Raw genomic sequence first — 18,298 nt, forward strand, 5'->3', positions numbered from 1 at the left:
ACTTAAGTTAAATATCTTTATTTTATACTCCATGTCATAAATAACATAATAGTATTATAGTACAATTTTTGTCATAGGCCATGTGTCCTCATCAATTTCACTAATTTGTCTCAGTTAAAAACAAATGACTTTTTGTTGCAGCTGTCCACTGTCCGTATTTTGCTGTTTGTTGGACTGTAATTTCATAATTTTCAAACTCCAGCTACAGATATGACTTTAAAATAACGAGACAAAAACACAAATATTGTCCAAAGTCTCTCTCTGTAGAACTCATCCTTCTCAACCATCTCTTCCTCCTCAGCGTGTGTAAGACCTCCTCCAGGTAAAGTTCCCTTCCTCTTCATCCACACTGCTCTCTTTAGGTGGCTGCAGTCTTTGTCTCCTCGTCATGTTGGCTCTCCTCCTGCGAGGGGGACCCATGTTGCTGGTCCTGCTCCTCTGCCCAGCTTGACTATTTTCCCCATCCTTCTCCTCCCCTTTCAGGAAATCAGCCACTACTCTGAAGTACTCCAGAACTACAATATGACTCCAGTTACCTTCCTTCTCATTTCCAGTCCTCCCTCCCTCCGTCTCTTCTTGGCCCTCCAGAGTGAAGCCACAGTGCCCCCCTCTGTCGGTCAGCACCAGAAAGAAATAAGGATTGCTCTGGAAAAGGTGAAGGGGTAAAGTGGAGGCAGGCGGGAGGAGAGGATCGTCATGGCTGCGGATACAGAGCACAGGGACCGCCACCTCATCTGCTTCTCTCAGTGGTTCGTTCCTCTCCCAGTAGTTGTCCCAGTCCTTGGCTGGGTAAGCCCTCTCGCCCAGTGCCCAGGCCACTGAGGGTGCCAGGCCCCGCGAGGAAGGAGATTCTGAGCTCAGTCCAGAACTCGGGGAGCTTAGTGGAGGTCTTGGGGCTCTCTGCTGAAGCTGGGCTGAAGAGCTGGAGAGAGTTTCCTCAAAGTCTCTGAGAGAGGAACAGCTGAGGGCCCGATCCACATTCAAGACTCCTCTGAAGGAACTTTCGTATCTTATAACGGCGCCATGTGAAGACAAAAAACTAGTTTTCATGATACTGTCCATTCATTACATTTTCATACATTCATATTGCTTTAATTTCTCTCACCTACTGAGCTGCAGTTTCCGGTGAAACAACGCCCCCCAGCGATAAATAGGAGGCATGGGTGTTTCAAACCACAGTTGTCCCTGGAGTACTGGTGAGATGGCTGCAGCTGCTGTCAGACATGAACTTGATCCACACTCCCCCAAGTAGGAAAGAAGAGTCCCTGAGCCTGAACCCTCGCTCACTGCAACCATTACAGAGGACGGGTGACGGCTGTGGACATAAGCCACCGCCTGAAAATAGAAGATATCAATAATGTAATCTCTGTCGGATAAAATAAAGTAATTGAATTTTAAAAATGTCTGAAAGACTGAAATATCTCAGCGACTGTTTGATGGTCCCCAGAGGATGAATCCTAATATCTTTGGTAACCCCCTTGTCACCAAGCGCCATCGTTTCAGTTTTCTAACACTTTGGTTTATGACCAAATACCTGCAAAAGTAATGCCCCATCTGTAGAACGTATGTTTACTGATAAGATTAGCATGCTAACATTGCCTGCGTACAGACCTTGTGAAAGGAGTGAAACAAGTTTACAATTCTTCTGTCTGATATCAGGCGAATGCTAACGTGCTAAAAGCAGATGGTAAATGTGGTAAACATTTTACTTGTCAATGTTAGGATGCTCACAATGACAAGTTTAGCATTTAGCTCAGCTGATCACAATTTTCCAGAGAGCAAAGTCGCTAATTCTATCCAACAAACAGTCCAATACCCAAAAGAAGCCAATCCTCACATTTGAAAAGATGGTGTTAGACCATTAAATAATGGATATTTTGCTTGATAAATGGCTGAAAATGATTAATCAACTAATTGTTTCAGCATAAATTTACAATAGTCTGACTATTATAAAACCACTTTCTCTAAAAAGAATAAACAAACATGTCACGATAAATAGGAAGTGTACAACTGCCATCTTTCTGTACCTGCTCAAGATCAGCTGGGTCTCCAAACTCAGTCAGGCGCGCTGTGGTCAGCGGGCAGCCCGCCGTGCCTCGGGCATGAAACACCACCACGTAAAAGCCCTGACACACGGCCTGATGGCACAGCACCTTTAGGTGGGGGGTTATCCCTCCCCAGGATTCTGGGATGAGGAGGAGGATAGGGGGTGTTGCGGTGAAGCAGCCTAGCGCCTTTCCCCCTGACTGATGCTCCTTCCTCCCCTCCCACCTCTTCCTCCCTCCAACCTCACTCAGTCTTGTTCCCACAGCCCAGTCCAGAGCCACAATACCCCCGTCTCTCAGTAACAGGTTGTCTCTAGTGAACTGTAATGTGTCTCCATGTTGTCCACACAGCAGGCTGGACAGAGTCTGGAGGTGGGGGTCTCCCCTGGGCCAGGAGGCCAGTCTCGGTCTTGCCAGAGAGCCGCAGTGCTGGAGAAGATGTTTAGCCAGTGCAGTGGGTTTGCAGATGAGCCTGGGACAGTCTGAGGCCTGACCTGACCCTGACAAAACATCTTCCCCTGGCGATCCAGCCTCCTTGGTCCATGTTCTTACATTCCTGTCTAGCGGTAGCTCCAGGATCAGGCAAATAATGACCCAGAGTCTCCAGCCTGCGGCGCTGACAACCAGCCTCGTCCAACAACGTACACTGGGCCAGCGGAGAGCCAGAGACAGCAGCAGAAGTAGCAGTGATGGGAGCAAAGAGAACAAATAACTCCATACAAATGATGCCATTGGTAAATAGAGGAGATTGCAGTTTCACATAAAAAACAATGTTTTCTCTGGGAAATGTTTGCTGTGATTTCCTCAGTAACACCTGACCTCCTGCCTTGTTGCTTCATGTACCAGTGTGAAAGTCTTGCCTCACAGGTGGAACGATGTGCTGGGATGTTGGTCTTCTTTCTCCAGAGACAAAGTGGACACAAAAAAAGAGAACTGGGAAAAGAGTGGGTCATGTAAATTGTTGTCTCTCAACTCCTGCTGCTGCTCCACCTTCCTCCATAAATCATTTACTGCAAGCACAAGTTCAGATAGAAACTGAGCAAACACAGGCCACATAAATCTGTCCCATTACTGTGAGCGTGATTATAGTCTTTGACCTTGCGTCAAGGTTGTGTCAGACGTTACTTCTCTTGCATTCTTACCCCAGGCAACATGTGAATATTGTTTTGATTGTTGATACAGCAGTCCTTGTGAAATTTATAAAACTATATAAAGAGGTCTTAAAGTTAATATTACATTATCATCCCCTTTGGAAGTTGGCTGAAAGGGAATTTTCAATGTTAATTTTCTCATGATTTATAAAACTTCCTTTCGCAAGAGCAGTTTTATGAACTGATGTACTTGCGATTCATTGATCTACGAGTTTACCTTTTTAATGAACTGTTTGTGAGTTGCATCAGATTGCAGATTAAAAACAGCAACAGATTAAAAACAGCATTAAAAATAATGAGTGTCAATGCAAACTATACAGGAACACAAGATGGGACAGAAGCTCAAGCTTTTTTTCTTTACATTTGAATATCATTTAAATTTCAAGCCTTTTCAGTTGTAAAGATACATGAGTATAATAGGAATATTGTCCTCTATTTATTTTTATTCAACTGCCAAAAACGATTTCTCACACAACCTGTAAATATAACTGAACGTGAAAGGATTCAAACGAACACAGCAGAAAGCTCTGTTTGCTTCAGAATTGGAGGACATTTCATGTCCCACATATAAAAAATCTAATAATCCATGCCCAAAAAGCTAAACCATGCACTTGTTGTGTTAAATATACTTGTCTTGAGACAAAGTGTATATAAAGTTGCAGAAAAAGTTATTTAAAATATCAAATAGCTCTCAAACACCCCTAAAATAGCATTGTTCTCTTGTCCCAGCTTTTTGGTGACCAACTTGCATGTCAAATATAACATTTAATATAGGGTTTTTATTTACTTTTTTGGTATTATTCTATTGATATATGTCTCTTGTAATGGTAAAATCAATTATTTAAATCATAAACATATTTTAAATAACAGTAATTTTACACTGAAAGTGTGTCCCACAACATGCGCGCTACCCTGTTACCAAAACCTTTTTAGCTTGGAAGAGGAAGTGAAAAAACTGTTAGTCACATGACACAGACGAAATTACATCAGCAAGTCATGTGCTACTACCATGGGTAGATCAAAGGTGAGTCCTCCCTTTTATTTTTAATGTATATCCAATTTTTTCACTCTTGATGGAGTGTGGCAATCACACAAACAGGGTTGCGTTTGTACTCACATTATGAGACTAAAACAAATGAATTTCAAACATATCTTTCTTTAATTAGATATCTAAATGTGTCTATTCCTTGACAGTAGCATTACATTGTGCAGCTAGCATTAATTCCTGAGGTGAAAGCTAATATTAACATTGATTTGCAACCCTGTTACTATAATTAGAGTAACAGGGTTGCATTTCCTTCAGTTTACTATATTATTTATAGTAAAATGTCATGTGTTTGTATAATTTAGCATAATATAAGGTTTTAAATGTATTACTGTATTTTCCATCTATCCATCGTCTACCGCTTATCCTGGGTCGGGTCGTGGGGACAGCAGTTACAGTAGGAAACCCCTTTTCTGGGCCACATCCGCCAGCTCCGACTGGGGGACCCCGAGGCGTTCCCAGGCCAGTGAGGAGATATAATCTCTCCACTGGGTCTTGCCCGGGGTCTCCTCCCAGCTGGACGTGCCTGGAACACCTCCCTAGGGAGGGGCCCAGGTGGCATCCTGACTAGATGACCGAACCACCTCAACTGGCTCCTTTCAACGCAAAGGAGCATTGGCTCTACTCCGGGTCTCTCACGGATGGCTGAGCTTCTCACCCTATCTCTAAGGGAGACGCCAGCCACCCGTCTGAGAAAACCCATTTTGGCCACTTGTACCTTACAGGTAACCTTTTATTTTAGAATTTTAGATTTCCACTTTTTATAATTGTACACTTTGTGTTGCAACTGTTGCACAGCAATTTCCCTTGGAATTAATAAAGTTTTCACCTATCTTCTCTTAAGCAGATATATAGCTCCTCTCCAGGATTTTGGTTCCAGACCCAGCGCCAGGTGAGTCAACTATATCTAGTTGGTACCGCTCCACTTCCCGCACTAGCTGAATCCTTCCCCGCCAGAGAAGTAAATCTACAGTGCATCCGGAAAGTATTCATACCCCTTCACTTTTTCCACAACCAAGCCATGAAGTCCAAGGAATTGTCTGTAGACTTCCTCCGAGACAGGATTGTATGGAGGCACAGATCTGGGCAAGGGTACAAAACAATTTCTGCTGCATTGAAGGTCCCAACAAGCACAGTGGTCTCCATCATTCGCAAATGGAAGAAGTTTGGAACCACCAGGACTCTTCCTAGAGCTGGCCGCCCGGCCAAACTGACCAATCAGGGGAGAAGGGCCTTGGTCAGGGAGGTGACCAAGAACCCGATGGTCACTCTGACAGAGCTCCAGAGATCCTCTGTTGAGATGGGAGAACCTTCCAGAAGGACAACCATTGTTGTGGATATTTATCGCTCACAACATGAAAGCATGAAACGGAGAGGAATCAATAAAACACAGATATAGTTGATTAATTATTATTTTGTTGCGCAACAAACAAATAATGGGAACACTACCTGCTTCCAAGCATACAATCGTGTAAAGTCCCAACTGACAAAGAGAATCTGATCCTTCTATAGGAGTACTGAATGATCATGTCATGTCAAAACATCCTGTTATGCACATATGGTATGGATTATACATAGGGCCCCTAATGTAAACTTAATGAATAAGACATTGTTCATTATAGATTATCTTAACACCATCTCTGCAGCACTCCACCAATCAGGCCTTTATGGTAGAGTGGCCAGATGGAAGCCACTTCTCAGTAAAAGGCTCATGACAACCTGCATGGAGTTTGCCAAAAGGCACCAAGGACTTTCAGACCATGAGAAACAAAATTCTCTGGTCTGATGAAACCAAGATTGAACTCTTTGGCCTGAATGCCAAGCGCCATGTCTGGAGGAAACCAGGCACCGCTCATCACCTGGCCAATACCATCCCTACAGTGAAGCATGGTGGTGGCAGCATCATGCTGTCAGGGTGTTTTTCAGTGGCAGGAACTGGGAGACTAGTCAGGATCAAGGGAAAGATGAATACAGCAATGTACAGAGAGATCCTTGATAAAAACCTGCTCCAGAGCGCTCTGGACCTCAGACTGGGGCGACGGTTCACCTTCCAACAGGACAACGACCCTAAACACACAGCCAAAATAACAAAGGAGTGGCTTCGAGACAAGTCTGTGAATGTCCTTGAGTGGCCCAGCCAGAGCCCAGACTTGAACCCGATTGAACATCTTTGGAGAGATCTGAAAATGGCTGTGCACCGACGCTCCACGTCCAACCTGATGGAGCTTGAGACGATCTACAAAGAAGAATGGGAGAAACTGCCCCAAAATAGGTGTGCCAAGCTTGTAGCATCATACTCAGGAAGAGTTGAGGCTCTAATTGCTGCCAAAGTATTGAGTAAAGGGTGTGAATACTTATGTACATGTGATATTTACTTTTTTATTTTTTTATAAATTTGCAAAAGATTTAAAAAAAACAATTTCACTTAGTCATTATGCGGTATTGTGTGTAGAATGTTGAGAGAAACAAAATTAATTTAATCCATTTTGGAATAAGGCTTTAACATAACAAAATGTGGAAAAAGTGAAGGGGTATGAATACTTTACTGATGCACTGAGGCTTTGAGTATCCTCTTGAAGTTTCCTGTTATTGTTCACTTGCAGCTATTGCACCGCATTGATAATGCAGTGTAGGCATGTTTGGCATACATTGTTCCGATTAACGAAACTTCCATTACCACAAGCAGTTCTTAGGACCGACGCGTTTTATTTTATTAAATTCATTGTGAATTGCATCAGATTGCTTTTAAAATAGTATTTAAAGTTAAAGTGTCAATGCAAACTATGCAGGAACACAACATGGGACAGAAACTCAAGCTACTTTTCTTTTTAAATTTGAATAATTAATACCATTTAAAACTTTATTTAAAGTGTTTTCAGTTTTAAAGATATGAGTTGGGAGTATTGTCCTCTTTATTTTTATTTAATTAACTGACAAAAACGATTTCTCACACAACCTGTAAATATAACTGACAGTGAAAGGATTCAAACGAACACAGCAGAAAGCTTCGATAGGAGTATTGTCAGTCCTTTATTCGTACTGTAGCACACACCACGGGTACCTTATCTGCTAGAGCAGGTGTCTCATGCAAACTGTTATCGTGAAAATGAAAGTAAAGTAAAGCTGTTTTTTCAGCTATTTTGCAGAAACACGAGACATAAAAAGAAAAGAACCACACGATTCTTCTGCTTGACGGAATTCTTTTGTCGTTGGTATCCTCCAACTGATCCAACTCAGCAGCTCAACATTTGATATTGAACATAAATCTCTGTATGTAATCTACCTAGACTGATCCTTACAGGTAACCTGTTTTTATATATTGTATATTGTATTTTAGATTTGCAACTTAATTTTATTTTAGAATTTTAGATTTCCATTTTTTATAATTGTACTCTTCCCACTTTGTGTTGCAACTGCTGCACAGCAATTTCCCTTGGAATTAATACATTTTTCACCTATCTTCTCTTAAGCAGATATACAGCTCCTCTCCAAGATTTTGGTTCCAGACCCAGCGCCAGGTGAGTCAACTATATCTAGTTGCTACCGCTCCACTTCCCTCACTAGCTGAATCTTTCCCCACCAGAGAAGTCAATTTACCTTGGGAGACCCCCGCCATGATAAATTGCTGATTCTTGGAGGGGCTAAGCTGTACCAATAAGCAAATAACTTTTCTGAGTGGAGTTAGGCTTTGAGTATCCTCTTGAAGTTTCCTGTTATTGTTCACTTGCAGCTATTGCACCGCTTTGATAATGCAGTGTAGGCATGTTTGGCATACATTGTTCCGATTAACGAAACTTCCTTTACCACAAGCAGTTCTTAGGACCGATGCACTTGCAATTCATGCACCGACACGTTTTATTTTATTAAATTCATTGTGAATTGCATCAGATTGCTTTTAAAATAGTATTTAAAGTTAAAGTGTCAATGCAAACTATGCAGGAACACAACATGGGACAGAAACTCAAGCTACTTTCTTTTAAATTTGAATAATTAATACCATTTAAAACTTCATTTAAAGTGTTTTCAGTTTTAAAGATATGAGTTGGGAGTATTGTCCTCTTTATTTTTATTTAATTAACTGACTAAAACGATTTCTCACACAACCTGTAAATATAACTGACAGTGAAAGGATTCAAACGAACACAGCAGAAAGCTCTGTTTGCTTCGATAGGAGTATTGTCAGTCCTTTATTCGTACTGTAGCACACACCACCGGTACCTTATCTGCTAGAGCAGGTGTCTCATGCAAACTGTTATCGTGAAAATGAAAGTAAAGTAAAGCTGTTTTTTCAGCTATTTTGCTGAAACTAGTTTCCTGTCAACATGAGACATAAAAAGAAACTCAAGCTACTTTTATTTTACATTTGAATAATTAATACCATTTAAAACTTTATTTAAAGTGTTTTCAGTTTTAATGATATGAGTTGGGAGTATTGTTCTCTATCAGTCCTTTTAATCTGCTGCCAGGCCAAAAAGGATTCCTCAAATAAGTGAAAGTGAAAGAATTCAAACAAACTCAGTAGAAGGCTCGGTTGTTTGTTTATTTTCAATAGTAACCTTACAGGAGGAGCAGTACATCTTTAAGCATCCAGTTTGCATCTGCATGTTAGAAGAAAAACGAAAAAAAGTATTTTCTTGGTGGAGTTTGTAGGATGAGTTCAGGAGTCTCACAGCGTAAGGCATGTTGTCCAAAGACATACCAACCCATACTATCGTTCTTACATCTTCTAGTGAAAGAAAAAAAAGTTTGATCTTTGTAAAGATCTATACCTAACCAAATCATAAACATGATGTTATGCAAAGGCAACCGGTCAGACCAGTGGAGCACCGAAATATATCCATCCTGAATATGGAGCATTATAAATGAAGTTGTCATAATAGATAAATAGTCTACAAGACAACATCAAGACCTAAGGTACAGTATAGTCATCTCTGATAACTATTGGTAAAAAAAAAATACAATTTGCCAAAAGTAAAGTTATATTTTTTTATGTTTTATATGAGTAAGCATCTACATTATTGTTACATTACATAAGATAAAATAATTTAGAATTTATTTTATTGTTATTTAGTACCAAAAAACATTTGTCACTGTTTTTAGTGTTTTGATTCCAAGTCTATTTATGAATCTATATCATAATGAGAAATGTTTATATAAGGACTACATTTAAGTATCCTTCAATTTTGAAATTCAACATCAATTGACCTAAAAAACAAAGGTCAAATCCATTTTAATGCACATTTTGTGTAAATGTGAAATAATTAGATAAATGAATTGTGGTAAAAAAATAAATATATATATATATATATATATATATATATATATATATATATATATATATAGTTATGTTTGGTTGATTTTCTGACTTAAAAAAAAATCTACATTTGTCTTTGTAGCAACTTTGTGTGCAAGCAGTTAGGTTTATCTTACATTTTACCAAATTTATTTTGGATCAAAACAAATCAAATAAAAGGACATTTTAACCTGTTAGTGGTTCTAGTGGTTAGTTGGGCGGGGGTCACCAGGGATGTTCAGGGATCCCTCTCCTGGGATGAATGAAGGTCCCAAATATCATGCCAGTCTTATTTGTAGTTGACTCTCTTGACGACTGACTAATGCCTAATACTGTGTAGCCCTCGTAGGCCATCAACTGTATATGATGAACAGTAGCTGTGTTTTTTTTAATCTCTCCGACAGGTTGTGTAGCTATGTCTGGTTTGGCTGCGTTGTGTCTCCTACTTCTGCAGACTGGAGCTTTCGGGTTTGGTATAGACCTATTCAGCCTATACGATGGATCAATACTTCATGAGGAGATCACGCAGACAGCGATCCTAAATACCACCGTGCAGGTGTGCCGCGCTCTGGCCCTGGCTGAGGGCAAAGACTTCACTTTTCCTGTAAGGATTACATTTAATCAAATTATTTTGACTTTCTATTTCAAATGACCAGTGCCTGTATTGTTAAAAATGATTATGTGTTATTAAGTGTGTGTGTGTGTGTGCGTGTGTGTGTGTGTGTGTGTGTGTGTGTGTGTGTGTGTGTGTATGGCCACAGCCACAGCCTTTGACTGCTGAGTCTGTTGTAGTTGCATGTGAAGCCTCACAATCTTCCAAGAGTTTCAGAAACACTATCAAATTAATCCAAAAGAAGAATCGACAAGTAGACATATTTTCTTTCATGCTGGCACACTATCACTTTGACGACGAAAAATTTTTGGAGGGAAGAAAAATCATCACAGAAGGATTATCAGCAGTGAAGGCCAGCAACAAGTTGAAGAACTTTAAGGCGGCAGGAGAAACACTGGGAAGAATCTTACACATTTTACAGGTTTTTAATTTTTAATTTAATTACATTTTTTACACAAATGTTGCACTTCAAAACTAACACTCAAGTTCAGTAAGCAGCACAACAGTTTATTTCCATAGGTCAGTTTTCTTTCAAAATTGTATGCAATGCAATTTATTTAATTTTACAACAGCCTATTAAAGTTGACATCTGAAAAATGCCTTATTAAAGACTTCTGAGAAACTGATATTAAAAGATATAGATGTTGGATTATAGATGCGTCAATATTTAACTTCTCTTTCTTTTTTAATGATAGGATTTCTACAGTCATAGTAACTGGGTGGAAATGGAAAACAAACTCCCAAACTCCAACCTGATCAGAGCAGGAACCAGCATTGGAAACATAGCAGGTAGAGAGATCAAGTAATGTCAGTGTGTTTGGCTTTGTTACCAAAACAAAATAAACAGAGATGTGGAAAAGGTATGTGATTAGAGAGATCATTTTACAAAAGAAAACACTGACATAATGTTTTTTCCCATAGCTGATAGCAGGGCAACATGTCGCAACTGTAATGGAGACGACTGCAGGGACAACATTTTGGAGGATATCCTACAGGAAAAGATACTTACTTCAGGATATTTTAATTTTGTTCCCTTTTTCTCCACTAAACCAAAAGGTAAATTACACACCTACCTGCCTACCTAAAGAATTGTATATTATTTACATTTACATGGGAAATTCAAATTCATGTTTTTCATTAGGGTTATAAAGCGAGCCTGAGCAGCTCCTCCATTTCCTTTGTGCATTGCATTGTGATATTGTGTTGATCAAAAGCACACTAAAAAATCTAGTGTTTTTTTTATATTCAAAACCTGCTAATATGTAGTATGAATGTGGGACACTTAATTACATTACAGGTCATTTAGCAGACGCTCTTATCCAGAGCGACTTACATTGAACTAAGTACAGGGACAGTCCTCCAGGAGCAACTCTGGGTTAAGTACCTTGCTCAGGGGTACAATGGTGGCAGCCTGGTAGCCTTCTAGAGTTTTGTTTGGAAGGCGTACCACTAGACCATCACCACACTTAACAGTTCTGAAAACTTTTTCCTGCTGTTAGTTCTGTCATTAGAATTAATCCTCTGGGCACTATGAACGTCGATACGTAATTTCATTGCAATCCATCTATTAGAGGTTAAAATATGTCAGTCTATCGCAAAGTGGAGAACCAACTGCCAGACCAACATTGTAATCGATAGAGCCATGATGCTTAGATAGTCTCTTCCCTGGTTTTTCTCTAAAAAAGATAGCTGTATAATTTTTATTGCTAAACAGGAAAATGCAGCCATGGAGGTGTAATTGATCGAACAAGTAAGATTGAGCCTAAAGGTGGGATCAACAAAGACACGTTCGACGCCAACCACGGACACCTTCACAGGAGAGCAGCAAATTTGGCGATTGCTGCCACCAGTGAGCTACTGGAGGACATTCGAAGGGCTGCTGGTGACATACCATTCCTCCAGTATGAAACCCATTCTGCATGTTGCACTCATGTACTGTAAGGAGGTGTATTGCAAAGATTCTTATCTCTTTGTTTCCACCCTTCTTTCTTCCCCCTCAGGATGTTGGGAATCTCCAAAGGATCCAGTAAAGCTCTTTGTTTCGTGATCGACACCACATTAAGCATGAGTGATGACATTGAAGCAGTGAGGGACGTCACTTCCTCTATAATCGACAATACAGTGGGAACAGACGATGACCCCTCAGTTTACATTCTTGTGCCTTTCAAAGATCCAGGTATCTTTATGCCCCAGACTTTACAATTTGGTGTAGTAGTTAGTTTTTTTCCCTCTCAAGTGAAGCAAAATTATATTTGCACTAACTCACAAAGAACTCAACAAGTACAAGATCAAGATTAAAATAATTCTATTTCTCCACCTGAACCCAGGTTTCGGGCCAGTGACGAAGACTACAGACCCAAACGTCTTCAAGGATGCTATTAATGCACTATCATTAACCGATGGAGTAGATGTTCCAGAAATGAGTCTTTCGGGGCTTCAGGTACTGTGATGTCTTTGACACTACTTACAAATATGTCTCTACAAAAAAGTAAAACTTCTGTATCGTCTCTTGTTCATACAGCTGGCTTTAGCTAGCGCTCCTTCTAATTCTGAGATCTTCCTCTTCACGGATGCACCTGCTAAAGATAAACACCTGAAAAGCACAGTGATCGCACTCATAGAGCGAACACAAACAGTGGTGAGTATTTACTCTTAGTGTACAAACAAACAAACATATGGTGTAGAACAGTGGTTCTTAAAGTTGTTTCAATAATGTACTCCATGACCAACGTGAAAAAACATTTGGTAGGAAAACAAAAGCCTTAGCGAATGCATTGAAAAAGGTAATAACAAGTATAAAATGTGGTATCAAACTTAGGTTTACATTTTATTTAAGGAATTATGCATGACTGATATTTTTTAAATAAACATTAGTAGAAAAATAAATCTCACATAACCCCTGCAGTACTCCTATGTACCCCTAGTACTGGTAGGCTACCCCCATTTGAGAAACTCTGATGCTGAAAATGATAGTTTACTTTGTGTAAAGTAATAGAAAATAAAAATAAATTATGTAAAAACTTAGTGTAAAGACACTATGAGTGAAGTTGTACTTAGGTATAGCAGTGCATTAAGCTAAGTGCTAAATTCAGCATGTTAAAATGCTCACAATGACAGTTGTAGCATGTTAGCATGCTAACATTTGCTCATTAGCATTAAACAAAGTAGCCTATAGCTGCAGCGGATGGGAATGACATTAGTTTAGATGAAAAGTTTAAAGATTAATCTGTTATTACAATTTATCCTGAGGGGGACATGGATGTCTGTAGCAAGTTTCTTGGCAATCCATCCAATATTTGGGCCAAAGTGCTGGACTGTCGAACACTGAACAACATGCAAACATAAAAACTTTGTTCATATATTATAATATTAATGCATTTTATGCTGGCTATTACATTATTATATTAGTGGCCATATTTGTTCATGTATTTGTATATGGATATAAAAACACAATATCACAACTTTCACATGCTTTTACAATACATCACACTTATTCAATTTGACATAATAAATCAAAATGATGAAATATTCAAAAACAAACCATTTAGGGCAAAGTTATGAGATTGGCATGCTAAAATGAAATTAGGAAACAATGAGTCATACTTTTAACATATTCAAAGTTGGCTGGATAGCTAACATTAGCATTTATCTTGATCACATTGTAGCTAACAGTAGGGCAGGAAGCTGAACATGTGCTCAACATTTTTGATACATTAGATATTACATCATGACTTTTGCCTTTTGATTGCATGTATGGCAATTCATTTTTCAAAACATAAATGGATAAGACCTTTCTGATATGGTTAATAAACAGCAGACTTTCACAAAAAGTCAGAGTCACATGCTCTGTAGGGCAGTGGTCCCCAACCACCGGTCCATGAATAAAAAAATATTTTATTTTGAAAGAGATTTTATTTTGAAAAATCACCGGATACATCCGTCTGCGCGTCTCAGTCAAGTGATATTTTACTTTAAAAAAAAGCCCACAAGCAACAATGAGTGGAAAACAAACATCTTTAGAGAGCTTTTTTGGAAAAGGGAAAAGACCAGTTCAATTCAGTTTAGATTGCCTACAAAGTTATTGCATGCTGGTTTGCTTGAAGATGTGTTCACTCATGTTGACAATGTTTCCCATTTTAAGAGGTTAAAGCCCTTATGAGTGGGCTTATCACCTCAAATTCACTTTACCTTTTTGGTTTCTTTTCAGGTGAACTTCATGATTACTAACTTAAAGGGACTTCGTCGTCGAAGACACAGTCGGGAGGTGACATCAGATGCCAATCTGTACAGGGACCTGGCTCAGGCGTCAGGAGGTCTGGCTATTGAAGTCACAAAGAGTGAACTCCCTGTGGCCACCATAATCACAACAGAGTCCTCCAGCTCCCCTCTGGTATTAACACTCTCATTTGCCATACCAATGACGTATTTCCAGTTTCAAAAAGATTCAGTTGTTTCACCAGTTTCATTTAACATCCTAGGTGACCCTTCTTCAAGCAGCCAGGAGTCCAGGGAAGACAGAAACTTTCACCTTCACGGTTGACGAGTCAGTAAGAAACGTCACAGTTTACATCACTGGGAGATTTTTCACCTTTACTCTCATCAATCCTTCAGGTGATACTTCTTTGCAGATTATACTGTATATATAAAAGGTGGCATATCATTGTAGCAGTTGATAAGCAATGATTTACAAATCACACAACACACGGTACAAGGCAGAAGGTTTGTTGGCATAGAAAAGGTATTTTAAAGCCACCTTTTGTGAAAACTCCTGACCCCATCTGGTGGTAGTATTGTGTATGGCACTGTGACAATGCACGCTACTATTTTACAACTGATTTAATTAATTTAAATGTTACATTTAAAAAAAAGCTTGTTTTACCTCTTGTATTTTTAAACAGTGTTTTTAATTTCTTGCCATTGCTTTGCTTCCAGGTGTGTCTCAGAAAAGCACAGACTCAACGGGATCATTGATCACTGCATTCCAGTCAGTGGGAAACTTCCAGACTCTGCAGCTTAAAACACAAACTGGACTTTGGGAAATTAAAATGGTGTCAACAAATCCCTACATTCTGAAGGTCGTAGGTGAGCACTCCATGATTATGTGCTTGAATCACGTAATAAATATTTAAATGTATTATCATTTTAGGTATAACTATCCCTTACCTTGAAGGACTGGCTCATCTAAATCATTCAAATCTAATGCTACGTTCTGCCTCTTCGGTTGATTTTCTTTTCTTGTAACTTGTTTTCTTTGCAGGTGACAGTCCCATTGACTTCCTGTTTGACTTCTTGAAGGTATCGCAGGGCCTGTTCGGAGGTCTCGATGTTGTAGACAATCGTCCGAGAGCCGGTAAAAGGAAACAGATATGCCAAAGTTAACTTCACTTAACTTCAGTATATTTCAGTGGATTCTTTTCTTTTTGTGAAGGTGTTAATGGTAGCCTGGTCGTGACAATAACCGGGAGTGACTCCGCCACAGTGACAGAAGTCATTCTGGTTGAATCGTCTGGGTTGGGAGAAGTTACTGGCAGTGTGGAGGCTAAGGGCGGAGGAGACTTCATAGCTCGGTTTGACAGGATACCAGCAGAGGAGTTTGTGGTGCTCGTGAAGGGGCAGAACAACAATGGATCCTCCAGAGCGTCCTCAGTGACCTTCCAAAGACAGTCCCCCACCAACATCAGAGCGTCTACTGTGACTGTTACTTCTGTAAGTAAAATGCATCCATTTAAAAAGCAATGATATGACCAGAGTTTTTTTAAATATTCAACGGATACTGACTGTTTTCTTCCGTTTTTAGCCTGACTCGAACAACATCTTAGAACCAGGAACACCGCTTTCAGTTCATTTCTCTGTGATGACGAGCGGAGCAGGAGGAACCTTCAGAATCCAAGCTACCAATGATCAAAGTTTTGATTCAACTTTCCCGTCCAGTTTAATCCTGGAAACGGGAATCAGTGCTGACGGTACAGTGACCCTCACAGCTCCACCTAACACCCCGTCTGGTACTGCCGTCACCCTGACCATTGAGGCCGAAAATCCAGGAGGCGAAGATACCAATTATGTCGTTCTGCGTTTCACCGTCCTTAAAACGGTAACTCACCACAAATCAAATTTCAACAAATGTTAAGGCAGAGAATTATTACTCTAGCTTATTTAAAGGAGACATATTATGCTCTTTATCAGGTTCGTACTTGTACTTTGGTTTTACAACATGTTTACATACATTATTTTCCTCATACTATCCATCTGAATATAGTTTTATTTACCCTCCGTCTGAAACGCTCTGTTTTAACGCCTGTCACAAGCTCCCCTCCTGAAAAAGCTCAGTCTGCTCTGATTGGTCAGTGTTTCCGTTCTTCCGCATCTGCTCTAGTATAGTTGTGACATCACAAGCTTACGGTAGCTCTGGTGGCTCGTTCAAAGGCACAGTTTTTGAATATGGGCTGTGTGCATTTCTTTGTGGATTGTGCATTTTGATACTTTCACAGTATTGATGGAGCATCTAGACATGCTTTATAATTAAATGGGACCTTTAATCATTTCATTATTGTGTGTTTTGGTTGAATTACTGATGTCAAACTAGCTGACTTTATCCACCTTTTCTCCTCATAGGTGACTGATTTTACTCCGCCAGTGTGTGAGCTGCTCAGCCTGCAGGCCAACTGCTTGGATGTCTGCAGCTTATCGATGTGGCAGCTCTCTGCCCGGGTGACTGATGGGGCTGAAGGGGCTGAAGGGGCTGAAGGGGCTGAAGGGGCTGAAGCGACAGGTGTCGACCGCGTTGGTCTCAGTCAGGGCAACGGGACTGTAACCACCAGCTTGGCCGTTGACAACGAGAACATAACTCTGGTTTCCTACAGTTCGTCTTGCTGTTCCCCTGATGTGGAGCTGCTGGTTGTGGATCAAGTGGGTAATGTCGGCACCTGTTTTTACACTCGGTCTATGTCCACCAAAGTCACTCAGTCGCCTCTTTTTGCTCTAAGCATAGTGGCATTAGGGCTCTATATACTGACATAACGGGACCATGAACACCAGCCTAGCCGCTGGCAACAAGAACATGCGTCTTGTTGTTCCCCTGATGTGGAGCTGCTGGTTGTGGATCAAGTGGGTAATGTAGCCTCCTGTTTCTACAGCCACCAACTCCTCACAGGATGGTGTTCCAGCCTGGTTTGTTCTTTTTATCTTAGCCTGCTTCCTCAGTTTTAGTTTTATACCTGTTTTTTGTATTTCAGCTTTTGTTAATTAAGGCTTGCTTTTTGTTTTCACTATCTGCCTGTGTGTGCATTTTGGTCGTGTGATATAAGAAACTCCTGACTGTTTTAATCCACACTTGAAAACCACTATATGTATCTGTTTATCACTATCTAGAAGTATTATGCACATGAATGTAAACTGAGCACGTTTAAATATGTATGTGTGAAGACATGTTAGAGGTACGCCCCTCCTCTTGTCCTCTTGAGGGCGACTGAAGATGACGTCAGCGCAAAAGGCCGTGGACATGCTTACGCGCCAGCAAGGGGCCTATGGAACTCAGGCCCCAGCCAACCAATCGGAGAGGACTATGCCCGAGGGGATAGAACTGTGCAAATTGTAACCTTTCAAATCGACACAATTTGCTTGAATGTGGTCTGTGTATTGGTGACGCTGAATTGTCCACGGCTGTGTGTGTTTTCTATGCTGCCATATCATAAATACTTTGAGATAATTAAGAAGTTTGCTGGTTTGATTCAACGCTGACACTCCAGTCCCCAAATAAAAGATCACGACAGTCTTCCTTTTAATTGCACCTTGACATTTTTACAGGTATAATTCAACTTTGTGGTAATTTGTGGACTACCTCTAGACCCAGCATCAATCTTAGGAATATAAGATCTTGTGATTAATCACATTATTTACATTAAACCTCATCTATGGTTATCACCAAAATTTGAGAACAAAAAAAACATTTAGAAAAAGGAAACACGAGTCCAAACATAAACTGCAGCAGAGAACAAAAATGGAAGCAACAGGTACAAAACTATTAGAGCGCCCTCTAGTGGAGCAACAGTTGAATCGAGTAATGTGTTTATAGACAGCACCGTGGCTCACAATTTATGCAACTTCTTCCTTAGGGTTAGGACAGGGACAAAAAATAAGGGCTCCTCACTGCGC

The 18,298-nt window shown here is 40.2% G+C and overlaps 2 protein-coding genes across 5 annotated transcripts; one reads left to right on the plus strand and one right to left on the minus strand.

The window, feature by feature from the left end:
• Nucleotides 1-78: 78 nt before the first annotated feature.
• Nucleotides 79-2,807, minus strand: LOC115018606 (protein ABHD15). Its single transcript, XM_075074143.1, is given in 3 exon segments — nt 79-1,009; nt 1,106-1,335; nt 2,028-2,807. Coding segments are annotated over 3 exon segments (1,722 nt in total). The 3' UTR covers nt 79-297.
• Nucleotides 2,808-5,114: 2,307 nt separating this feature from the next.
• On the plus strand, nt 5,115-17,856 carry LOC115018427 (von Willebrand factor A domain-containing protein 7-like). 4 transcript variants are annotated; one of them, XM_029447338.1, is made up of 17 exons: nt 6,905-7,542; nt 7,712-7,759; nt 9,939-10,138; nt 10,296-10,568; nt 10,843-10,936; nt 11,069-11,203; nt 11,862-12,048; nt 12,148-12,323; nt 12,475-12,587; nt 12,669-12,785; nt 14,355-14,537; nt 14,626-14,758; nt 15,080-15,229; nt 15,405-15,497; nt 15,576-15,853; nt 15,945-16,238; nt 16,760-17,856. In XM_029447338.1, exons 3-17 carry the CDS (start codon nt 9,950-9,952, stop codon nt 17,162-17,164), a joined length of 2,820 nt encoding a protein of 939 aa, XP_029303198.1. In that variant the 5' UTR covers nt 6,905-7,542; nt 7,712-7,759; nt 9,939-9,949; the 3' UTR covers nt 17,165-17,856. The 4 variants fall into 4 exon arrangements, with proteins under 4 accessions (XP_029303199.1, XP_029303198.1, XP_029303197.1 ...); XM_029447337.1 differs by having other exon boundaries at nt 6,906-7,542; nt 7,715-7,759; XM_029447339.1 differs by lacking the exons at nt 6,905-7,542; nt 7,712-7,759 and adding an exon at nt 5,115-5,133.
• Nucleotides 17,857-18,298: the final 442 nt, after the last annotated feature.

The sequence above is a fragment of the Cottoperca gobio genome, chromosome 14 (assembly GCF_900634415.1).
Source record: "Cottoperca gobio chromosome 14, fCotGob3.1, whole genome shotgun sequence".
NCBI classification, from domain to species: Eukaryota; Metazoa; Chordata; class Actinopteri; order Perciformes; family Bovichtidae; genus Cottoperca; species Cottoperca gobio.